We start from the raw sequence: 25503 nt of genomic DNA on the forward strand, positions 1-25503 counted from the left end.
CGAATAGACAGAAGGTAAATTTAGATAAGTCGAATGACTAAAACGGAATAAAACTGAGCTTTCAGAGACAAGAACCATATCTTAGAGTTAACACGAATGTGTATGCAGAAAAGAGTATTGCATGGTTTGGTAGAGAACATGAAATGCATGCAGAAGATGAGAATAATAATCTTAACCACTGGTATAGAGTATAGGCTCCTAGTCCTGCTGTTAATTAACTGTAGGCCCTTAAGCAAGAGATTTGCCCTCTCTGAGACAGATTCCTCACCCATAAAATGAGAATCTATAATACTTACTTCACACGGGTCTTATGAAAATTAAATGATATTTAAGATTGTGAAAACACCTAACAGAGCCTAGTAAGAATAGATGTCCAATCAGAGTTTGTTTCCTTTTCTATTTATTCTCTTATTTATACAAAATATTTCCTATGTGGCATTATTTTTCTCTTAATAACTCTAATTCTATGAAGCAGATAGGTAATGTGCTGTTTATTCCCATTTTAAAAATAAAGAGGTTCAGTTACCTAATCGAGGTTATAAAGCTAGCGAATAGCCTGATGGGTCTTAAAATTCAATACTTCTGTCTCTAGTGCCCTTTCGATTCACCCCCATGCAGAATACTAGTTTTTTTTTTCTTTAAAAGTATTAAAATAGTTTTGAATAAAATGTATTCGTTCAAGTCGCTTTATTTATGGGAAACTGCTACTGTCGAATTCTTTCTATGAACTCTCAGACTTCGTTATTGGGGAATTTAAATTTGGCATTATCTATCAAAATTAAGCCGAAGCGTTGAGTTTTGTAATGATAACTTAATTTCATATAGAATATAGCCAGCGGTCTTTCTTTTTGGCTTTGTTTTGGGATTCCTCCCTAGTGTCTCTTACCCGTTGGTAAGCATAAACATGGTCTCAAAGGCCATATCCTGACTAGATGTTTAAATGGTAGATTTGTCACTTCTCCAAATGGGCTGCCTTATAAATCCCCTTTTAGATTCGACATGAAGTGGCGTCAGCCTTCAGAGATGGAAATAACGGACGGAATGAACTGGGAGTTGAGTACTTGTACCTGCACATCAACCATCTGGAGTTCCATTTCCATTTCTCCTATTCCCTACACGGTAACATTTGTGATGTATTATTACCTTACTTTTTTTCCTCTTATCTTTTTTCGATATATACATATAACGTAGCTTAGAAATTTGTATGAAAGAAGTAGGCAGAGCAAGAAATGTTTCCTTTTTAAACAATTTAAACGTATCGTGCTGAGATTTGTTGTAGACATATTAAGCTAACTCTTCCACAAATGAAAATGTGAAAATTCAAATTTAGACACCTGTAAGGTCTATAGTTCTCTCTCCATCACAGAATCTTCACTTTTACTATTTCATTCCACATTTATTGAGCACCTATTAGATATCGGGGACTGTGCTGAGAGCTAAAGATACAGGAGCTGTAGGGCAGATAGACACGTTATCAAATAGAAGCATCGAAGAGTATATGTGCTGAGGTGGAATACCTTAGTGGGTGTGTTGGTTAATTTCACAAAGGAGCTGAACATGAGACAAAAGGAGATGAGGTGAATTGACAGTCGCCTATTGGCAAATGGGGCATTCTAACCAAAGGAAGCAGTGTGAGCAAAGGCAGGAAACTTCACGGGCTATTCAGAGGACCGTAAGTAGTTTAACATGGTTATAACATAACGTGTGATGGGTGCAGCAAGAGATGAAGCTCGAGCATTTAAGAGACCAGATCCCATAGGAACTTGTACAGGAGTTTGGATAATTAGAAGCAGTGGGGAGCCAAAGCTATAACACGATCGCTTTCACATTTTTGAAGGATTAGCTCTGGAATAGTGTGAAAAATGGATAGTAGAGAAATAAGACACAAATTGGGCAAGTCAGTTAGAAATCTTTTCAAGTCGTCCAAGCAAGGTATCTAGAGTGGCCTGGTCTAGGATGCTAGAATGGTGGCAGTAGATTGAAAGAACGAGGTTCAAGAGATAGATATGCAGATAGAATTGACAGGAATTGCTAACAGATTGAAAATTGAAGTATGGGTCTCCGGTAAATTATCTGCAGTTCTAAAATTCAAAAAGCTCTGGAAAACAAGCTTTGCTTTAAATTTGTAACAAACTCTTTGGGTCCTTGCTACATTCCTTATTCTCAAGCTTTAATGTGCATATGACTTATCTGGAGGTCTTGTTAAGATGCAGCAGGTCTGGGATGGGGATTGAGATTCTGCATTTCTGTCAAGCTCCCAGCTGATGTTGATGCTTTTGGTCTACGGATGAGACTTTAAATAGCAAGGCTTCATGGTAAGTGCCTGGTAATAGGGCACAAGCAGAAAGAACAGAAATTATTCATGAGACAGTTACCAGTTTTGGCTCAAATGATATATATCAAGGATGAAGAAATTTTTATAGCAGAAATAGGAGCCAGGGTATAAGAATACTTTGGGAAAGACCAGAAAGATTGATATTAAAGATGTATTTCTGCCTCTTTGTTCAAGCCTTTCTAGCCAGTCACTAGCACTCTGGGGTATGTCTAAGGTCAAAGACTACTGTCTCTTATGTTATATCACTTAGCAGTAGACAAAGATACTGAGACAAGGATTAAAGTTGTGACTGGCGTAGGCGAGGAGACTAAATCAGGATTGAAAGGCGGGCATAATCCGACGTTATGTTGATAGCACTAAATATACCACTCTGCTTTTCGTCTGTTTTGATGAAAGCCAAATTATCTTCATTTTTCACATTTTCTCATTTATCCAAAAGATGCCATAACCAAAGGCTGGAATGGAACATCAAAAAATTGAGAAAGTTTTATTTGTTGGAGGTAGTAAGATTGGAGTTTAAATTTTTTTTCTTTCACTTTTTTATTCACGTTATTATTTTATTTATGCAGTATAAAAAGAAGAGTCATAACTTTTTCTTTCTTGGCTAAAAGCTCCTATTACTCTTGAGTGTGCAGTGTTGCCCAAACCAAGTCCTTTTCCTTGGGGAAGTTGAGCTCCTGTGAACTCTGCTACGACTTCCAAAACAACATACCCGTAATTAGAAGTCCTTAAACCTCCAAAGTTCACTATATTTGTTCTCTATTAAATAGCAGAACGTTCTCAGTATCTTATAATACTTCTTATCAAACATAAGTAGAAAATGTACGATATAGTAACTGACATTTTGCTTCAAGGTAACACCTCCAGAGACCTGTCCAGCAACTTCACAGCAAATGCCTGTGTATCGAATGGTAAGAAAAAAATCCTTTTAAGATATCAAGAGTGGGAGATATAGTTAAAACGCCCCATGGTTTGCACTAACGTAATAGATCATTTAAAATGGAAGGTAATTCATCCATATCCTTTCCTTGCATTGGAAAAGAAATAGCAGCTCTCTGAGAAATAACACAGCAAAGGGAATAGAGAAAGGAATTCTAGAAATGGGGAGAAGGGATGCGAGGAAATGGGATCGTTATGAGAAATAATCACCAGAATTAATAGATAATCCAAAATAGGAATAATCAATATGCACATAATAGAGATTCAGGTATAACTTAGTTTACATTCTTGGTTTATACCGAGAGTTATGAGTGACTGCTGCTGGGTTTCCTCCCTTTCTGCAGGCTTTTCATTGTTTGATTTTGTTTTTGTTTTATTTACCATTTTGCTGTTTGAGGTCATTTCCATTCTGCATTAAGCAGGTAAAAAAATAAATGGAATTTCATAAGGCTGAATTTTTTTCGTACTATGTAAGACTTCCAGTGGGAGAAATTATTAATACAGGTAGAATATCTGGAATTTTTCAGATTCCAGGCTTCTTAGCCAACCTTTTACTAACTCATTTTAGTCTGTTATTTCTGTCTTGCCTGTTCGGCAATGATTTCATGATTTAAGTTTTTACTTAATTAAATTTTTTTTTTGCAATCACCAGTTCTCCTTTTTATAGCTTTGGTGCATCGCATCAATTTCACGTCACGTAAACCAGGTAATAGAAACTCTGAAGTCATCCAGTCCACAGCCCTCACCACCAGTTCACTCAACTCGTGTTTTTGCTGTTGGTATCAATTTGGAAAAATGTCAAAAATACAGAAAAGTACAGGAGAGACAAACATCCATGCTTCGATGTCCTGAATTACTAAATGTTAACTTTTTATCATATTTTTTTTCAGATCATTTGTTATTTTACAAATAAAACCAAAGTCTCTTTGGCAGACCCTTAGTCCCAGTCACCCTCCACCTCTCCAGAGACAATGACTATGATGAAATTTCCATACTTTTACTATGGAAAAAAATGTAGTACTATTCTACATGATTTTTCAAAGTTGGTTTGATTATAATGGCCGTCATTCTGTACTTACGTTTTTGAGATCTGTCTAGATTGGTACATTGTCTAAAACTCAACTCTTGATTTCTCCAAAGCTGTTATACCTACAGCCTTCCCAGTCACAGCTGAGGTCAATTGTCTTTCCAGTTGCTCAGGCCCGACACCTTGGAGTCCTCCTTGATGCCTCTCTTTCTTTCGTTCCATATCCTACTCCTGAGCAAATGCTATGGGCTTTATTTTCAGAATGCATCTTCAGTTTTTCTAAGTCTCCATCATCTCTCACCTGGATCATTGCAGTAACCTTCTACCTGGTCCCCCTGCTTCTGCCTTTGCTCCTACAGTGTTTTCCGTACTGCAGCCAATATGTGAGATCCAGCCATTCTGCTCCTACTTCCCATTTCTCTCAGCATAAAAGCTCAGGTTCTGCATGCTACCTCTCTGTCTTTACCTTCTGGCATTCTTGCCTTCCTTAGTTCGTTGTAAGCATAGGACTTCCTTGCTGTTCTTTGAGCGTAACAGGCGCCCTCCCAGCTCGGGGCCCTTGCACTTACTGTGCCCTGTGCTTGTAGTACTCTTTTTCCAGAAACCCATTTTGCTCACTACCATACTTCCTTCAGGGATCTGGCCAAATGAGTCCTTTCTCGACTACCCTATGTAAATAGCACCCCAGCATTACCCAGGCACTTCCTATTTCCCTTACCCAGAATTCGTTCTCTCCATAGGACTTACGAACACATGCTATATATTTGTGTGTGTTTGTTTATTGTCTGTTTCCTCTGACTTAAATGTCAGCTCCTTGAGTGCAGCGACTTTATCTTGTTCACCGCTGCGTACAGAATACCTAGAACAGTACCTAGGATGTAGAGGCTGTTTGGTAAGTATTTCTTGAAGGAAGACAGGAATAACCCACGCCTCTAGGCCTCTATTAATAGGCATTTAGGTTGTTTCCCTAGCTCACTTTTCAACCTACTTCATATGACAATACCTAGTAGTTTTCTGTCATTTTCTTACTCGACTCTTCTATCGCTCAGCCTTCACATGTTCATTAAGCATCTACTATGTTTCTGGTACTGTTTTAGGAGCTTGCGGGACATTCTAATTGTGGGGGACATAAACAATAAATAAAATAAATAAGGTGCAAGGAAAATTAAAGCAAGGAAGAAGCATTAAGAGTATTGGGGTAGGTTTCCAGCTTAAATAGGCTGGTCAGTGAACTTTATTGAGCAGGTGACTCAGTCTTGAGCAGAAAACTCAAGGGCAGAGAGAAGAGGCTATGTGGAAGATCATTCCATGTAGAGGGAATGGTCAGCGCAAAAGCCCCGAAGAGTGTGATGAGAGAGTGGATGAGATCATCTAGGGGTAAGTATGGGCTGAAGCACAAGTCCAAGGAGTGAGCCCTGGGATGACCTGTCATTAATAGGCATGGAGATGAGGAAGAACTTGAAACACAGGTAGAAAAAGAATAGCCAGTGACGGAAAAGGAATGCCTCTTGAAGCACTCTCCCCTCTTAGATTTAGAGATTCCATATTCTTAGTTTTCCTCCTACCTCACACCTCCTTTCAGTCTTCTTTTCGGACTTCTCTGTGTAACCTTTGTGATAATTAATATATTTGCCGGTTAATTCCCCAAAGAGGTTTAGAGTATTATATGGTGCTAGGTGCGCCCGTATGATAGAAGTGAGTGTGGACCCAAGCCTGGAGAAAGCAGACTTTAAAGGAATAGAAGGGACCAGAGGTAGAGCTGAGATGCTCCACAGGAAAGGATGGACGGTCACGGTCTAAGTCCCCAAAGGAGTGTGGGAGATTTCAGGTTAGTCGTCAGTAATCAAAGGGCATCTATTGTCAATATAACAGAGCTTGAGGCGAAATGTGTGCATTAAAGAATAAAAACTGGAGGGCCCCATGAAAAGCCAGGTTATATCATGGAATCTTTCCAAGCAAGTGAACAGAATAGAGCCCATTTCCTAGGGGGCGGAGCTGCCAGGAACCAGATACAGAGTAGGCCTCAGCATTGACCGGACTACGGAGTGGGGCTCCCAGTCCTCAGCTGTGATAACTACGGACCCAGGTGGATGAAGGAGGCGTACACACCTAGGTTCCATAAAAGGAAAAGGTGCTCCATCTAGTCACCGCACAGGGCTATTCCGGGGTTTAATATCTGATAGCATCATGGAAGTGGACCAAGATCTCTGTTCTTCAGCAACAACAATTGTATCGACTTCTAAGCAACACTGGTTTGTAAGGCAAAAAGTCTTGGTACCTTACTCAGGCCCTTTATTTAGTCCTGCACAGGTGGCAGCCCTGTGCAGTGAAGGTAGCTGGGAGCTGCTTCTAAATTTCTGGCATGAGGTTAAGACAAGAGGAAGGACAGGAAAACTTAACCTTAAAACTTAACCTTACTATCAACTGAAATTCTATTTGTCTTATTCACTTCTCCCCCTGGGGGTAAAAAACACCTGTGATGGCATTTTTTAAGTTTGAAGTGCAAAAACTTAATAGTTATCTTCGTAAACTTCATCTTTTCAATTGGGACCCTACCTCTAGCCTGTCAAGAACATTAAGGTTTCTGATGCTATTTAATATATTAATTATCCCTTCCAATATATGCTATTCATATGCTCAATGACCACATCCTCTACATATTCATTGATAATTTGGATCAAGATAACTTAGAGGACCAAGGATATACTCCCGCAGCATATCACCAGGAACCTCTTAGCAGGTCAATACATTCATCATTAGCCTTCAGATATGAGTCATTTGAATAGTTTCTAATTTACCCAGTTTTCCTTGAGTACCTCCCATATTGCTTCAACTTCTGAGAGAGAAGCACAATAGATAAAGATAGAGAAGCACTAGGCTTGGTTAGATAGTGGTTTTACACACTATCTACAGTCAGTGAGGATCTGTTTAAGAGTTTTAAACAGGGGAAGGAGATAGAGTCTTATATTAATGAGTCTGTGCAACCTCCTTATATTTATCCTTTATTAAATGTCCTTGTAGCTTTTGAATATATTTTAGGATCGGTATACATATATCAAATCATCACGATGTACATTTTAAATATATACGATTTTATTTGTCAGTTATGCCTCAAAAAAGCTTCACCCACCCCCTTGACCTGGTGTGCCTGCCCTGCCCTCTCCTTTCATCAAGAAGATTCCTATACATCCTTCGCATTTAACTTTTAAATAGTCATATCAACTCATATACTCGTACTAAAATATTTCATCAAAGATACGTACATACCATTGTGTATTTACTCTGTTCCATGTCTACCTACAGACTCCCTTCTCTTTCTCATGAACCATTCTTTAGGTATTCTTAATTTCACACTTGATCACTCGCAACTACTTCACAGGTCTATTTTTTCCCTCTTTTTTTTTTGTATCTGGTGTTTAATATTCCTTTATATTGATATTCATTAAATATAATATGTATTCTAGAGAGGCTACTTGTCTTTTTAGTACTATCATGTTAGGAGAGTGGTTAAACACTAACTTTCACTTTTTGTTTTCTTTTTCTATTTAAATTCATAGGTTTCGACTCCAAAAGGAGCTCCTTCCCTAATGTAACTTCAGTCCGTGATTCATACCCAACCAAGCTTAAGGACCAGCAATCCTTCCACTCCATCCACAAGAATTAAAGTATGTTCGAGCGTAGTTCCTTAGGGCCTCGGTACAGATGTGCAGTCGCTGGAGGCAGGACCAGTATTAGAACTGAGTTTTACGATGTATATGTCTTTTGTGCACTCTTGGTCTCTCATAGAAGAAAAACTAACATTTTCATCATTGTAGAAAGATGCAGCAAACCTGGTCCTCTACAAACTTGTGTTGTTAAACCTCAAGTGGGTTCTGATAGCTATTCAGCGATCCTTTTATTCATTCATTTAACAAACCCAACTGTGATCAGTGCCGGAAAGGCGGGTAACTCAGCCTGGAGGTTTCAGGAACAGTGTCCTAGAGAAGTGATACCTAAGTTGGATGCCAAGATTTCAAAAATAGATAGCCAGTCAATGGAGTAAGGAAAGGATATTCCAGACAAACATATAAACAGATAAGAAAGCACAAAGCACCATGGGAGGTCAAAGGAGGGAACGATTAATTGAGGGATGGAAGGTTTCAGCGCACTGAGTCTCCAATGATGAGAATTTCAAATAGTAGATGTCTAGATGATAGCAATTTGACATTACAGGCAGAGAAAACAGCTGGAGCATAGAAGCGGAAGCAGGCAGTGGTAATGTAGGCAAGTATAGCTGAAGCATATGAGAGTATCATGATCCAGGTGTTCATTGCCTCAGAGTATTTTTTCTAGAAGTCTTTACGAGGTTTCTTCTTTAAGTCTTCAGCCAATGTATTGAGCCCCCTGGTTCCTGAATGTTTGTTTTAGGAGGCCTGACCTCCTAATGAGAAAACTGACCAGAGTTTTGTATATAATAATATTTGTAATTTATTTTGTAACCACAAAGAAAAACGTGGAGAAATGATAAAAGATTTTACATATCTATCTTTCTTTCACACAGACACGATCCTTGTAGAAGTACCAAAGCAAAATGATTCAAATTAAGAGGTGAAAAAAAATCAAAGATCTCGCCATAGCCTGAACTGAATCATCCTCCAAGTAAAATAAACATTCAATTGGACATTCAATACTCCCGACATGCTTCATTTTTATGTTTTGGAGGTGATGCACTCTATTTCTCTTCCTTTAATAGTTTTCCTTCAAAATTATTAAAAACTAAAGGTAATATCTTAACCTCCCCTCCCAATAACACAAGGACCGTAGAATACTTTTACATAGCAAGCACATTCATATCCAGCTTGTATTCTATGGTGGCCCAATATTTTAGTCCTGTCCCATTTTGTTAGCCTCTAAAATTAAAAGTATTAGTACTTACAGAAACAGTTTTTGTTTAGATGTAGCTAAGTGTTTAGAATTTTTTTGTTTACCATCCCTTCTTGCATTGGAATAACTTGTCCTCCTGAAGTACATCTTTTAGAAGTTCATTTAGTATAGTTATGCTGGTGATAAACTCAGTTTTCGTTTATCTGAAAATATATTTATACTCATTATTTCTAAACTAAATTTTAAATTGATGTACACATACGAGCTCTATAAACATTCTTGTACGAGGCTTTTTGTGGACAATTGTAGATATATCTCTTGGGTAGATACCTAGGAGTAGAACGGCTGGGTCATACAGGACGTGTTTGTCTAAAATTAAAACTGCCAAAAGTTTTCCAAAGATGACTGTACCACTTTATCCCACTGCCAATGTATGAGAATTCTAGGTGCTTAAAATTCTGGCTAACAGTTAACTGCCGTCAATTTTGTTATTTAGCCATTCTAGTGACTTCGTAGTCATATAAGATGCGGTTTAATTTACATTTCCCTGATGACTAAGCTACTTTTCACATATTTATTGGCCATTCCAGTATCTTTTTGTGCGTGTGAAGTGTCCAGCTATTTTGTCCACTTTAATGTTTTTTTCCTTTGATTATTGATTTATAGTTCTTTATCTATTCCAAATATTAAATCTGTTAGTTATATTATGCAAATAATTTCTGCCAGTCTGTGGTTTGCCTTTTTTATGTTCTTAATGGTATCATTTGATGAGCAGGTGTTTTCTAATTTTGAAGTTTAATTTATCAAGTTTTTCTTTCATGGTTAGTACTTTTTGTGTCTTCAGAAATATTTGATTATCCCAATGTCATGAAGATATCCTACACTTCTCTTCTAGAAGCTCTGTAGTTTCGGCTTTTACGTTTAGATCTATGATCCACCTAAAATACATTTTAATGTTTGGTGACAGGTAAGGGTAGAGATTTACTTTTTCCATATAGTTATCTAATTGTTCCTGTAACGTTTGTGAAAAACAAATTTCTTTCCCTTGGGTTGCCTTGGTACATTTCTCGAAAAGCAGTTAACAGCATGGTGATGTAATGTACAGCCTAGGGAATATAGTCAATAATATTGTAATATCTATGTATAGTGACAGATGATTACCAGACTTATTATGGTGATGACTTTATAAGGTATATAAATGTCAAATCACTGTTATACACCTGCAACGAGTATAATATTGTGTTAACTATAGTTAAGAATAAATTTTCAAAAAGACATCAGTGAATTGGGGGGAGTCTGGGACAGCTGAATAAGAAAGATTGCATGTGGAGATAAAAATAAAATGAATATAAATAATGAGGATTTTTTTAAAGCCACTGCAAAAATAGAGAAAATAACGATGTGCGGACATAGGGTCTCCCTTGTGAGGAATCGTGCCATTGTCATATGCCTGACTTTGATCTTACTAAATCAGAATCCCCACGTATGGCATTAATTTGCAAGTTGAAATTTTAATAAAAGATGTTTCCCCCCAGATACACGCACATACACACACAATCAACAGCATATCAATGGGTCTATTTTTACTGTTTTGTTCCATTGATCCAGACCTCTATCCTTAGTCTAATAACACACTGTCTTGATTACCACAGTGTTCTGTAGGTCTCAAAATCATGTAGTATTAGTCTTCCATGTTCATATTTTTCAAGATTGTTTCAGGTATTCGGGTTTTCTTTGAATTCCATGAAAATATTACAATTGGCTGACCAATTTCTACAGGAAAAAAAAGCCCTCTGGAACGCTGACTGGGACTACGTTCAATCTACAGTTAAATTTGGAGAAAATAGACATAGCGATATGTTAACACTGTCAGTGTTTCCAAATCAGGAACATGACATAACCATTTACTTATTGAGTTCTTTAATTTCTCTCCACTGACTTGGAGTTTTTAACTGTTACCAGCGTATTTCATTATATAACTACTGATGAAGACTGACTGGAACTTCAAGGGAACATAATCAGTCGGGGAAGGTCTATGGGAAGAACTAGGGCTTATGGGAGTTCTCACTCTACATAATTGTGAGACCCCACAGGAAGAACTCTTATGTTTATAATAAAGTTCCGTGGTTCTAACTTCCCTTTTCCCTTCTATAAATACCCCTTCATCTTGGCATGCAGGCCAGAGTGTGCAGGTGGCTTGCCACGTCTGCATGCACTGGGTTGCAACCCTTTCTTTTTCCTGAATAAATCCTTTTTGGTGACGAGACACCTAGTCGATATTATTTTTCAGTTCAGTTGACGCTACCAAGTGTTTCACGGTTTTTAAATTTCCCCCCTGCTTCCGCCTCGCCTCTTATGGTGCATATCTCCTGGTAGAGCAGTGTCCTCATTATGCACTATTCCAGCTCTCAGGATCCCAGAACCTAGGAGACCCCAAGACTTTCCTAAGTCAGACAGCCAGAGGATTTCACTCTAACTCACAGTACTCTATCCAGGATCGGCAGGAAACAGTTATAGAAGTATGAGCCATCGTCCCCATTCCCTCAAGAATGAGGAGCGAAAAAATCTCAGGGAGAAATTATTAGGTAGGACAAGGGTATCAAGGTCTGGGCAGCTGTTACTAAATGCTATTTTTGCTAAATGTTGAAATGTAGCACAGTACTTTACAGATGCAGCAGTAAACAGGATGGGCTTAGCAGGAACTCGACCTAATAAGTGTAGCCAATTGCAAAGAAGAAATCAACGTGTGATTAACCAAATAGTGTATATAAGTAATGGCTAAGCCTCCCTTTAGGGAGACAGCTTTGGATGTGAATCTCCTGTCTCCTTTACTCACTCCAAGTAAATAAAACTACCTAAGGCTAGCTATGTCTAGTTCTTGAATAGAACACCCCAAGCCGGGAACCTCCTGAATTGGGTAAACAGGTCCACTCCAAACAAGCACAAGTCCCGGCTTGCTGGTTATGGTGGGACAAGAAAAGCACCGAGGCCGAAGCCCTGTGGTGGCGTCCAGGTCCCAGGTTTGCTTGTATCTGAGAGGGGATCGGGCCGCTTTCAAAGGCCATTCTGGAGGGCGCTGCCTATTCTGCGGTGGGGCTGGGGTTCCACTTGCTTCCTGATTGCCAGGGTCCTCCAGCCTCGCCCGCCCACCCACAAAACCCACGCGCGACCCCTTTCCCCAGGAGTCTGTTGGTACTTCCCGCACTACCAGCTTCTCTTCCGCGGCCCTCCCACACTTGTCACTCACCAGGGTACAGCCAATCAGCACTCAGAGGTTGGAGAAGGGGCGGCTACTTCCTGTTTGCCCATGAATGCGAAGACTCACAAGGAAGGGGCGGGCCTGCAGGGTAAGCGAGCCAATCACGGGCCGGCGGCGGCTGAGGCTGGCAGCTTGAGAGGCGGTTAATTGCGCTCCCGCTCTCCCAAGATGGCGGCCGCTAAGGATGATGGTGGTTCCGGAGAAATGGCTGCGGGGAACGGACGGCGGCTCCACCTGGGTATTCCTGAGGCCGTGTTTGTGGTAAGAGACACGCTGGTCCTAGGCATCTTGATGCTAGGCCGCGACCCCTTCCTTCCCAGCCCTCACAACGGCCTCGATTTTGGGGGGATGGAGTTGAGCTAAAGGACCTGGGAGAGCGCTCCGTACCCTCTCGCCCTCTGTACCGGGACTTGCCGGCGGGAAGCGTGGTCCGACAGGGCTCGAGAAGAGAAGGGGGTCTGGGGCGGGAGTACTCGGGAGCGGGGCGGTCGGAGGGACCCTCCATCCCCTTCCGGACGCCGGGTTTCATCCCCTGCTTCCAGGAAGAGGGGTGGCGGTGAGAAGCTTGAGACTCAACCGAGATGCTGGAGAGACCGGCAGATAAATGGTGACTTAGGATACAGTGAGTAGTAGACAGAGCGGCTGGTGCTAAGGTGTGAATAAAGGAAATGAGATCTAGTCTGTTGAAGGTGTGCTGTGGTCTTCTGCCTTGGAGGAACGGGAGGAGAGGCTGATGGGCAAGCGGGATAGGGTGAGAATGTGAAGTCCTTCTTTATCCTGCTAAGGAATTGAGACTTTATCCAGTAGGCAACGTGCTGTCTTTAGAAGGTGTCTAAGTGAAGCCACAGTGTGGTCATATTTGGTTTTGGGTACATCGTTCTAACAACTTAGTAGAGAATGAATCGTGGAGTTCAGAGGGGAGGGAGGGAATGCAGTTCGGAGGCTTTGCAGAACAGCGATACCAATCCATGTCCAAACAGAGAAATAAGTAGATGTTTTCAGCCTTGTCCTTCCATCAGGATGTTCTAGAAATAGTATTTTGTAAAACTATTTGAATAGTGAAAGAAAACTTGGTTAGTGTTCCCGGCCAGTATTATCTCTTTTCCCACTCAGTTCTGGCTGAGCTATTATAAAATCTTAATGGAATTTTCTCAACCTTTTGGTTTGTACCTATATTGTCTTATCGCTCTACCTTTTTTTCTTCTTGCTTTGTTTTGGTTAAAATATTCCTGCATAGTTAGTCAGCATGGATAAGAATAATGATGTAGAGGTGCCAGAAACCGTAAAGTGACTGAAGTTAACTTAGCATGAAGAACTCAAGTTCTTCAAAACACTGGATGTCTCTGATAGACTCTCCTTAAAGTTGCCATCTGTTTTCATCTAGTTCCTGATCCTTATCAAATTAACTAGCTTTTCTTCAAGGACCATCACGTAGTATACATTTTAAAAATGCTATTTGGTTTTACTGATTCTTTTGCTTAATCGTTCCTGTTGCAAAAGATTGTTCTATTGGCTTCTTAGGTTTATTTCAGCCATCCGATACTCGAGGTATTTGTGACTGACCTGGGGGAACCTAATGGTCATATTTAGCATGATATTTCTATGGCAGTCACAATTGAGTTAAAAAGTTAACCAAATCATTGTTGGCATACAACCTGTTGAATGGGATTGTGGCTAGGGCACATGACTGGGCAATGTTTGATCGTTGGTAATTTTCCTGTTTGGTGCTAAGGCTCCATGGGTGATGCATAAAGCAGGCAAGGCCATGTTTCTTTCCCCATACATAAATAAGATAAAAAAGAAGGTGGTGGAGGAAGACTAAATTAGCTGCAAAATGTATGGGCACTGACTGAAATGGTCTCTAACTTTTCGTTTTTAGTTAAAGACAAGCCTTTGGAGAAAAAGAAACGAGGCTTTTTGTTCTTTTATAAATAAAGCTAAAGTAGTCAAAATCCAATTAGAGGTATGAATTCTAAAGTTCGAAATGTGTTATTTTTGATACTAAAGGAAGATGTAGATTCCTTCATGAAGCAGCCTGGGAATGAGACTGCCGATATCGTACTAAAGAAGCTGGATGAGCAGTACCAGAAGTACAAGTTTATGGAACTCAACCTTGCTCAAAAGAAAAGGAGGTAAGTGTAGAAATTTTCAAAGTGTTTTTTTTTTTAAATTAATCTCATATGGCTTAAGCTTTTAAAACATTGAGACGTAATTTGCATACAGTGACGTAAGATGTTGAAAGTTTGGTCACCTCTCAGTTTTTTCCCTTGCAGGAGTCATAGTCCCATAGTTCCTGTCACCTCAGCAGCTCTTTGCTGCCTTCCAGCAAAGGAGGTGTATTTTCTCTGGCTATTTGAGCAGTTAGAGGTGTTGCCATTTTAATCTGAAACAATTTCTATCCTTTTAAAAAACTTTTGAGTCTATTTTATTAGGTGCATGCAACCTGAGAATTATATCTTCCTGGTGAATTTAACCCAATATAAAATAATGTTATTTGTTTTAGTCTGTTTTGTTGGATACTTATAGCTTACCCCAGCTTTCTTTTGGCTAACATTTTCTTGGTGTGTCTTTTCTAATTCCTTTACTTTTCAACCTGTTTATTATTTATATTTATAGGTGTTCCATGTAAACAACATACGGTTATTATTTTTATATCCAGCCTATCTTTTTATTTTTATTTATTTTTTATTAAGTTTATTGGGGTAACATCGGTTAATACAATTACATAATTTTCAGGTGTACATTATCATTTCACATCTGTATATTGTATTGTGTGTTTACCACCCAAAGTCCAGTTTTTTTCAGCTACCATATATTTGATCCCTTTTATCCACTTCACCCTCCGCTAACCCCTAAATTTGACCCCCTTTACCCCATCTACCTCCCTCCTCCCTCCCCACCCCCTACCCTCTGGTAACCACTAGTCTATGCTCCATGTCCATGAGTCTCTGTTTGTCCTGTTCATTTTGGGCTTTTAAGGTTTATATCACACATGTAAGTGATATCATGTGATTTTCAACTTTTTCTGCCTGGCTTATTTCGCTTAGCATGATTATCTCAAGGTCCATCCGTGTTGTCACAAATGGCAGTCTTTCATCTCTTCTTATAGCTGAGTAATATTCCATTGCGTATATGTACCACAGCTTCTTTAGCCAATCATCTATCGTAGGATGCTTTGGTTGCTTCCATGTCCTGGACACTGTGAATAATGCTGCTATGGACATTGGTATGCAAATATCTTTTCGGATGTGAGTTTCCAAGCCTTTGGGGTAAATACCCAGTAGAGGGATTGCTGGATCATATGGTAGATCAATTCTTAGTTTTTTGAGGAACCTCCATTCTGTTTTCCATAGGGGCCGTACCAATTTGCAGTCCCACCAGCAGTGTAGAGGGTTCCTTCTCTGCATCCTCTCCCACACTTGTTCTGTTGATTATAGCTATTCTAATAGGTGTGAGATTGTATCTCATTGTGGTTTTGATTTGCATTTCCCTAATAGCTAGCGATGTTGAGCATCTTTTCAAATATTTGTTGGACATTTATATGTCCTCTAGGGAGAAGTGTCTATTCAGGTCCTCTGCCTATTTTTTGATTGGATTGTTTGTTTTTGTTGTTGTTGTTATTGAGTTGTATGAGTTCTTTGTATATTGGATATTAGGCCCTTATTGGAGGCGTTGCTTGCAAATATATTTTCCCATTCGGGTGGTTGTCTCTTTACCTTGCTGAGCAGAAGCTTTTTAGTTTGATGTGGTCCCATTCATTTATTTTAGCTTTTACTCCCCTTGCCTTTGAGGTCAAATTCATAAAAACCTGTTTAACAGTCCAGGGTCCTTGAGTTTAGTTCCCATGTTTTCTGCTATGCATTTTATTGTTTCAGGTCTTATATTCAGGTCCTTAATCCATTTTGAGTTAATTTCGGTGTGCGGTGATAGACAACAGTCTAGTTTCATTCTTTTGCAGGTAGCTTTCCAGTTTTCCCGGCACCATTTGTTGAAGAATCCTATCTTTTTAGATAAACTAATTTTCGTTTTTAGATACTTTCAAGATCCTCTCTTTTTGTTCATTTCATTATTTGTCTGTGGGGGTATCTTTCTTAACTCCCTTCTTAGCTAACTATATTTGACTCTTGAACAACATGGAGGTTAGGGGCTTCAACTCCGTCCCTTCCCCCACCATGCAGTTGAAAATCTGTGTATAACTTTTGAGTCCCCCAAAACTTAACTAATGGCCTACTGATGACCAGAGGCCTTGCTGATAACATAGTCGATTAACACATATTTTATATGTTTTATGTGTTATGTACTGTACTCTTACAACAAAGTAAGCTAGAGAAAAGAAAATGTTAAAATTATAAGGAAGAGAAAAAATATATATACAGTATGTATTGAACAAAATTCCACATATCAGTGGACCTATGCATTTCAAAACCATATTATTCAAGGGTCAGCTGTATATGGCAGCTTCCTATAGCTATGTACCTGAGTGGTTTGCCTGTATCCATAGAGGATTTTGCTTTTGTTAGGAGCCGTGAATCTCTACCAGCCTTGAACCACTTGAGCCCTGTTCCAGGTTCTTCAGCTTAATGTGTGAACTCCCTTCCCCCCACCACCCTAAGCAAGTCAGGGGCCTAGGCCCGGGTCTGTAGCCAGTGTTGGCATGTGCCTCATGATGCCTACTTTTCTCTAGTCCTCTCACTGCTCAACTCAAAGCCTTTCTGCTTTTTTCCCTTTTATTTTATCTGGAATTTCCCTCACCTCTGTGATATCAGCTATGCACCAAGAACTGTTTTTGTGCATGATCGAGTTATTTGGCCAGCATGCGGTTCTGTATAGTTCGGATACTAACCTTTTTCTTTACATATGTCGTAAACCTTTTCTTGTAGTCTGCCTTCTATCTTTAACTTCACCTTCCGCTGTGTAAAAGTTCTTTGGTATTTCATAATTCTCGTGTGGCGATCTCATCTTTAATACGTGAACTGTATGCCTTTTATCTTTCTTTAACTGGAAATTTTGTGATTGTCGTTTTTTCTCTTTTTTCTGTCATCTGGTAAATTTTTTTTTCTTCCTCTCCTGAGATTCCCGTTAATATGGATGTTGACATTTCCAACTCTGTCTTCTATTTCTTTTATTATTTCTTGTCTTCTGCTGGCTTTGGTAATTTGTCTTTTGACAATTAGAAGGCTATCCATGAGTTCTTTATTTCAACCATTACATTTTTTATACTTAGTAGTTTTGGTTGGTTCTTCTTATATCCACTTGTTTCTTCACATTATCGATATCCGGTCATTTCTCTTTGAGGTAGTTTAAATGCTTACTGTATAATCTTATCTTTTAGTATTTGATTTTGTTTCATTTGATAGAGGTTGTTGAGTTTATTGTAATTGAGTTTTTGGAGTTGAGTTTATCAGATTATCATTTCTTTTCCCTGTCAGCTCTTTCTCCCTCAGGGCTATTAAGTTACTTTGGCCAGTAGCGTATGTGGAGGCAAGAGTAGCTTAAGTCCTTCCTAGTTTGGAGGGCTAGAAAGAATGCTGCTGGCGTTACAATCTAGGGCATGGCCATTGGACAAATGCTCCTTCTCCCCAACCAAGTAACTCAGCCTGTGGGGGCTTCTTTCTGTTCTTCTGCCCTCGGCTGTCTTCACTGTTGTCACCCCTGTGTGTAGGAGTGGAGCGGGGGACTGCTGGGGGCCAGTACTTCTCTGAGCCTCAGCCTGACCTCCCCGTCTCTGGCCAATTCTGTTTTTCTCCCCTGTAGCAGTGACGGAGTAGATGTTTATTCACCCAGAGCAACTTCGAGGGAGTAAAAGCACGTAGAAAGTTCCGTAGCACTACTCCCCTTTCGAAGACTTGGTCTGCTTCTCTTCTAAGCTACCGTCTCTCCTCTCGCTCCTCTACCCAGTCCCAGGACCTAGAGGTTTTCATTGTCCATTAACAGGGAGAGTAGCTAAGTTGTGTTATATTCATAATTGAATATTACACAGCAGCGAACATGAATGAACAAATCCGAGGAAACTAATTGAGTTTAAAAAGCAAATCCCCAAAATACGTATAGCATGAGACCATTTGTATTAAGCTAAGAAACCAGTAAAGAATATATTGTTTAGGGATAGATATAAATGTGATGAAACTATTTGAAGAGGGGAAAAAGGGACAGTGAATGGACAGTTAAGGACAGCTGTCGCCTCTTGGGGTGGAGAAAGGTGGAGATGGGTGTATTGCTCGGACATGCACAGCGGCCTTGGAGACTTGGTTCCTGAGCTGGCTGGGCTTTCAGCTGCTTGGTTCATTAACATGCTTCCTAATTTGTATAAAAGAGTTCACAGAACATGAGCCTCCAAACTAAGTCAAAAAAATGAATGCTAAGTATGTGTTTCCAGATTATTCATTGCACTGGATGACCACATAGTGATCCTGTTTTTTTAAGCAGCAGGCTCATCTAATACATTTGTTGTCAGGTTAATAATAAGATTTGCTCTGCTGACCTCCTTAACACATTCTGTGACTCCTTTATACGATGCAATAAGTTCATTTTCATTATTTAAATTTTATTTATGTACTGATCTCTACTAATATTTAGTTAAATGTATTCTGAAAGAACCACAGCTTTGTTTTTGTGTCTTTGGTCTGTTTTGTTAGAAATTACATTGATTTGACAGGGACCCGAGAACTCTTTTGCAAATTTTTCCATGCAAAACATATTAAAGCATTGGCAGCTTCTAATCGGAAAAAGAGCTAAACTTCGGTGACAAAAAAAACGTTTTATTCTTTCCTCTCTGAGTGACTTTGAGTGTTTATAGCATATTTTTATCTCTTATTTTCTTGTTAGTGGAGTTGATTTCATTTGGGAATCAGTTCCTAGTAGTTTTTTAAACAATCGTTTCGTGATAGACTTTATTTTTTAGAATAGTTGTAAAATTGAATAGAAGATACAGACATTTCTCATACACCCCTGCGACAGAAGCATGCCCAGCCCCCCCTGCCGCCAATCATCGACAGCCTCCACCAGAGCGGTGCCTTCGTTATAATCAATAAGCCTGTCTTGATGTGTTATTACTAACTAAAGTCCCTAGTTGACATTAGGGTTCACTCTTGTGTTGTACTTTAGGTTTTGACAAATGCATGATGTCGCGTATCCCTCATTACAGTGTCACACGGAGTAGGTTCACTGCCCTAAGAGTTCTTGGTGCTCTGCTTGGTCTTCCCTCCCCCCCACTAACCTCTGGCAACCACCGATTCTTTTACTGTCTCCAGTTTTGTCTTTTCCAGCATGTGATGTAGTTAGAATCACGTACTGCGTAGCCTTTTCAGATTGGCTTCTTTCACTTAGTAATATGCATCTAAGGTTCCTCTGTGTCTTTTTGTGGCTTGGTTATTCATTCCTCTTCAGCGCTGTTAATATACCATTGTTGAATGTGCCACAGTTTATTTATCCATCACCTCCTGAGGGACATCTCAGCTGCTTCCGAGTTTTGGCAATAGGAATAAAGCCGCTGTGAACATCTGTGTGCAGGTTCATATGGCTGTACGCATTCAGCTCCTTTGGGTAGATACCAGGGCACATGAGTGCTGGGTCATGTGGTGAGAGTATGTTTAGTTTAGTAAGAAACTGCCAAACTGTCTTGTAAAGCGGCTATACCATTTTGCATTCCCACCAGCAGTGAATGAGAGTTCTGTGGCTCCACATCCTCGCCAGCACATGGCGGCGCCGGTGTTCTGGATTTCAGCCATTCTGGTCATCTGATAGGTGTGTGCTGGTGTCTTCTCGTTGTTTCACTTTGCATTTCCTTGATGACATACAGTGGAGCATCTGTTTTTATGCTTAGTTACCATCTGTGTATCTTTGGTGACGTATCTGTTAAGGTCTTTGACCCATTTTTTAATCAAGGTGCTTTTTTTATTATTGAGTCTTAAGAGTTCTTTGTATATTTTGGATGACAATCTTTTACCAGCTATGTGTTTTACAGAGATTTTCTTCTAGTCTGTAGCTTGTCTTTTCATTCTTTTGACGTGTTTTTTTTTTCTGCACAGCAGAAATTTTTAAATTTAATGAAGTCCATCATATCAGTGATTTCTTTCATGGATCGTGTCTTTGATGTTTATCTAAAATATCATCACCACACTAAAGTCATCTAGATTTTCTCCTGTGTTACCTTTTAGGAGCTTTATAGTTCTGCATTTTTACTTTTAGGTCTGTGATTCATTTTGACTTAATTTGTGTGACGTGTACAAGGTCTGTGTCTAGATCCGTTTTTGTGTGTGGATGTCCAGTTGTTCCAGGCCTGCAGTCTTGTGAGTAGCTATGACAAAACTTACCTGTTGAGCCTGATCAGTCCCATCATGCCCTTCACCATTTTCTTAAACTTCTTGTATTCAAACCAATGATGCATTTATAATTTGAAGAGCAGTCATTACCTAACTGGAAAATAAAATAGCATCTATCAACATCAAAGTTAAACAAAAATTACCCAAAGCTTAAAAGAATCACTAGAGTATACTATCTCATGATGTAGGATTCAGGTGACGGTGCATGTTTCTCGTAGTGTGGCGGGCACGAGCACTGAGAAGCTGTCGTTGAATTTTGCTGGCGTTTAGCCGACTGCCATGTTCCTGTCTGTGCCCTGGGCGCGCCCTCTGGGAACAGTGACATGCGGCACTGCATAGGGGGTTGGTGGTTTCCAGTAGTTTTGAATTTAGAATATAATACTTGAGTGCATGTTATTAAAAAGTAATAATTTATTTAAAATGCAGTTCTAATCAATTACAGCACCTCTAAATCACATCCATGGAACGCAGTTTGCTGTGGAAATGTTAACCAATGACAGGGTGTTTGACGTAGAGAATAGGGCTTTGTACACGATAGGCATTCCATACATATTTGCTATTATATCTACATATTTTAGTAAATATTTATATCTGAAATATCTTAGCTATTTTAATACAATTTTGTTAAATATCTTAAGTATAAAGTATCTTAAATGTTTTATCTTTGCAAATTCTCCTCAAGAACATATCAGTAGAAAATGCGGTGTGTAAGACCGGGTCCAGGTGTTTATTGTTCCTGCAGATTACTGAGTTAACCTTTCTCTTATTCACAGGCTAAAAGGTCAGATTCCTGAAATTAAGCAGACTTTAGAGATTCTAAAATACATGCAGAAGAAAAAAGTAAGTGTATTTTTGTTTGTAAATATGAGCGAACCAGGATACTTCAGCCGAGGTGCGTCCTCCTTGACTGTTTGTCACTGGTGTTTGATCTGTGCCGGAAGGGCCAGTCAGCCTTCTTGGGCACATGTTCTGATGTTACAGACACTGTGCTTCCGTGACAAACGTGGCTTTATGGTACGCCCCCACTCCCGCAAATCAGGTTTAACGCTAGGGCCCACACGTCTGGGATTATTTTATTTATATATAGTTTTTGCAAAACTTCAGTGCAGTTCGAACTTCTTTTAGGCACAAGAAGAAGATGTCTTATTTCGAAGTAGTAGCATCTAAGGGTTGTTGTTGTTGTTGCTGTTCGCCCTACGAGCAAGGAGTGAGTCCAAGACTTACAGAGCGGGAGAGAATTTAGAAGTTAACGTTTCAGGTTCTCATCTCACAGTCACAGGAAGTTACATTGCTGGTCACCGGCAGAGCGGGATTCGAACATCTTCTGAGTGTTAGTCCACTGCTTATTAAACAGTAGCAGGCTGGAAAGATGAGATTTCATGAGGATATGAGATTTAAAAGATTCTGTGTGTATGTGTGTGTGTGTGTGATGTATTACTTGACTGGTAGAATTAACTGCATGTCCAGTGCATTATTTTATGTGGTGATCTTTGTAAGACACTTCAGCAAACTGGTTGCTTGGGCATGACATACTGATGAAGCGGTAATAATAGCTAACTCCTGTATTGCGTGCGTGTGTGTGTGTGTCTGTGTGTGTCCGCGTGTGTCTGCGTGTGTGTAACCTCCGCTTGTGGCGGCCTTCAGAGGTGCAGGGACCATAATCCTTATTTTACACACGAGGAGCCTGAGACACAGACAGGTCAAGTCATATGCCCGATGCGCACAGGTGGCAGGTAGTTGAGCCAGAGTCCACGGCGTCCTCGCCCGCCATCTGGGTCCAGGCATTCGTGTGTTTTGCTGCTGCGCTTCGTCCGCATGACGCTGCTGCTTTCAGTGGCTTAGGTTCAGCTGCGAGCTCTTCTCCTTTGTAACCTTGGTGTCGTACTCGCCTGTTCACAGCACTGTCGTTTTTTTTGAAGGAGTCCACTAGCTCACTGGAGACCAGATTCTTACTGGCAGATAACCTGTATTGCAAAGCTTCAGTTCCTCCTACTGATAAAGTGTGTCTGTGGCTGGGGGTAAGTACGTGTGACAGCTGCGGCCTCTCCGGCCGGCCTTCGCAAACCCGTGTGTTTTCCCAGAACAGCAGTATTGTCTGAGCTCCGTAAAGTGCTTCGCTCCCTTCGACTGTGGAGTTCAAGTGCGTCTTAGAAAAGGACTGATTTTTCGGAGTGTGGCGGTTTGCCGCAAAAACATGCCAGGTCGCTCCCAGTCCAAACGAGACTGACCCAGAGACCGCCGCCCCTCCCGCCGACGCTTTGCCTCTTAAGTGTAGCGGGAGGAAGGGACCGAAGCACCTCAGACAAGGGTTTCTTCCCAGTAGGAGCTCGTAAGTTCTAGAAAGATCTCTCCAGACTGAAGGGGGAAAAGATTATTACAAAAACCTTGAGGTTGGAGCCCAGTCATTAGACAATATACTTCTATTGTAGATGATGTCGTCGACCTGGTCTCTGATTTTTCCTGTCTTACTCCTCCCGGTCCCCTGACCAACCAGCCAAGCCATTCCTGAGTGACTAGCTAGCTGGCTGTCCGCAGGTCTCATTGCCTCAGGCAAGTTGCCATACAGAGTGGCACGCCAGCGCGCTGCTCCCAGCTGCCCCCACTGGGAGGGACCCCCTTGCTGCTGTCCTGTAGACTGTCCCCTGAGAGGCGTGTCAGTGCCACGAAACAGGGACAGAGCAGCACATGGAGACTCACTTCTCTGTCCCGTACTTCCTCCTCCCGATTTTTGTTCGTTGTAATATTTTCAGAGGTCGCACATTTAATTCTGCAACCATAATTCCCATCCTTGTTGAGTTTAGTTCTGTAAACAGAACTGCCGTTCACCCAGTGGCTCCAGTCCTAGGGGTCATGGTCATTCTCCTTGGTTTCTTTTTCCCTCCACCCGCACCCCATCAGCAAGTGGGGATCGGGCGATCCCTTTCATTGCACTGGGACAGCAGGACGCCCTCTGGTGACAGTGGCCGCTGGAGCCCACTCACATCTCACACCAGGATGAATTCCAGATAAGTCACATACTCACATGAAATCCTCACACCATCAAAGTTTAGGCCAAGCCATAGACGACTCATTTTGTAACTGGAATAAGGATGGTTGTTTTAGGCCACAAAAGTCAGAAATCATAAGCAAAGTTAAAAGACAATGAGTAGGAAAAACATTTGTAGGTCACATTGCAGCAAAGGACTAACGGGTTTGCGGGCGACTTGGAGTTAACGCTTGGGGCATGTCAGTCTTGAGATGCCTGTTAGACCATCACATGTCTGTGTTTGACAGGCGACCCAACTAAGGAGAAATACTTGGCACAGGCTGCTTCGTGAGCGAACATGTGTTTTGACATAAATGACATGTTTTCAAATGTATTCTATTTTTTCTTGTGAAAAGTAAGCAAACTGCAGACATTTCTGAAAAAAAAAGTAAGAAACAACAGCAGTCGACTCAGGAGTGAGATTGGGGGGGTCTGAGATTGGAGAGACACACACTTTCCATGGAATTTTTTTGGTCCTATCTGAAGTTTGATACAGTAGCGATCATGGCTCGGGTTATTCCGTCATCATTTACGCAGCACCTGTTTTGTGCCAAACACTTTCACGTTGTCCCGTTTAATCCTTAACAATCGTTTGAGTAATTTTTAGATTCCATCGGTCAGCTGAGGAAAGCGGCTCGGGAAGTGCCCGATGGTAAGTCAGGTGATAGGAGGATTTCGGAGCCGGGGAAGGTTCGATTTGGCACCACCACAGAGCGTGCGGCCCCACGTGTGGGCCGTGACGCCACATCTTCCGAATTGCAGACACAGTCCCCTTCCTGTGCCCCTAGCATCTGTTGGAGGTAGGAAGGGGACAGTAGAGCCAGCTGTTTTTCTCATCGGATCAAATGTCAGTAATTTCTATGTCTTTGAAAACTTTGACATTATTGTATGTTAAGCTCAGCAGCAACCATTTAAATGAATTCGAATGCAGTACCATTTAGTGTCATGATGGAATTAGTAGAACGATAGGATTTGGTACCCGAACGTGTTGCTTCTCACCCAAACTCTCCCATTTACTCATTGGCCACGTGAGCACGGGCAGCCTGACCTCTCAGGACCCGTTTTCTTAACCGTAAAGATGAGGATAACGTGCCTCACCAGGGTGGTTATAAGAACTAAATGACAGAATGTACGTAAATATATTCTCTAACCCCGGGTCAGTAACCTTCCGTAAAAGGCCAGAGAGTGAATATTTCGGGTTTGCAGACCACTTGGTCTCTGTCACAGCTGCTCAGCTCTGCCGCTGTGGCACGAAGGCCTGAGAGGGGAATGGCTGGCTTCCACCAAAACCTAAGGCAGAAGGCAGCAGCTGGCTTTGGCCCGTGGGCCGTAGTAAGCGCCGCGCGAACGTTAGTAATCGTCTTGACTCTCTCCCTTCAGGCTAATGTAATGCTCGAGTATGATATTGACGAAGCTCAGGCCCTGTTGGAAAAGAATTTATTGACTGCAACGAAGAATCTTGATTCTCTGGAGGAAGACCTTGACTTTCTTCGCGATCAATTTACTACCACCGAAGTCAGTATCCTTTCTTGGAAAAGAAACGAGGAGGAAGGAGAGGGATGTTTTTAACATTCTTACTTGCTTCGCTTTAATGAGAAGAATGTCCTCATCCTTCGACCCGTCAGTCTTTCCTCATGCACATTGGCCTCATTCTGCTCCGGCCTTCCCCCAGCGCACCCCAGGTACCTCGTCACCCCAGTCCGTCATTCTCACCCCCTGCAATGGGCCACAGCC

General features: G+C 40.9%; 2 protein-coding genes across 2 annotated transcripts in view; both read left to right on the forward strand.

The window, feature by feature from the left end:
- Positions 1 to 8582, forward strand: part of LOC120605942 (phosphatidylinositol-binding clathrin assembly protein-like) — a 30658-nt gene extending 22076 nt beyond the window's left edge. Inside the window, exons 12-14 of the mRNA XM_039867042.1 lie at positions 993 to 1119; positions 3190 to 3246; positions 7859 to 8582. Of these exons, the coding sequence (XP_039722976.1) occupies positions 993 to 1119; positions 3190 to 3246; positions 7859 to 7894 (220 nt within the window). The 3' untranslated portion in view covers positions 7895 to 8582. The remainder of the gene's footprint in view (positions 1 to 992; positions 1120 to 3189; positions 3247 to 7858) is intronic.
- Positions 8583 to 12530: 3948 nt separating this feature from the next.
- Positions 12531 to 25475, forward strand: VBP1 (VHL binding protein 1). The gene is made up of 5 exons (XM_039867026.1): positions 12531 to 12684; positions 14431 to 14555; positions 21518 to 21584; positions 22664 to 22762; positions 25150 to 25475. The coding sequence occupies exons 1-5, from the start codon at positions 12592 to 12594 to the stop codon at positions 25336 to 25338; spliced, it is 573 nt and encodes a 190-aa protein (XP_039722960.1). The 5' UTR covers positions 12531 to 12591; the 3' UTR covers positions 25339 to 25475.
- The last annotated feature ends 28 nt before the right edge of the window (positions 25476 to 25503 follow it).

Source organism: Pteropus medius, unplaced genomic scaffold (genome assembly GCF_902729225.1).
Source record: "Pteropus medius unplaced genomic scaffold, Ma_sr-lr_union100, whole genome shotgun sequence".
Taxonomy (NCBI): domain Eukaryota; kingdom Metazoa; phylum Chordata; class Mammalia; order Chiroptera; family Pteropodidae; genus Pteropus; species Pteropus medius.

What these genes read in the sequence shown, in the direction of transcription:
- VBP1 (XM_039867026.1), top strand. Translation starts at nt 12,592, where the DNA reads ATGGCGGCCGCTAAGGATGATGGTGGTTCCGGAGAAATGGCTGCGGGG. An exon ending in TTCCTGAGGCCGTGTTTGTG is followed by an intron (nt 12,685 to 14,430) that starts GTAAGAGACACG and finishes TTGATACTAAAG; the next exon opens with GAAGATGTAGATTCCTTCAT. An exon ending in CTTGCTCAAAAGAAAAGGAG is followed by an intron (nt 14,556 to 21,517) that starts GTAAGTGTAGAA and finishes TCTTATTCACAG; the next exon opens with GCTAAAAGGTCAGATTCCTG.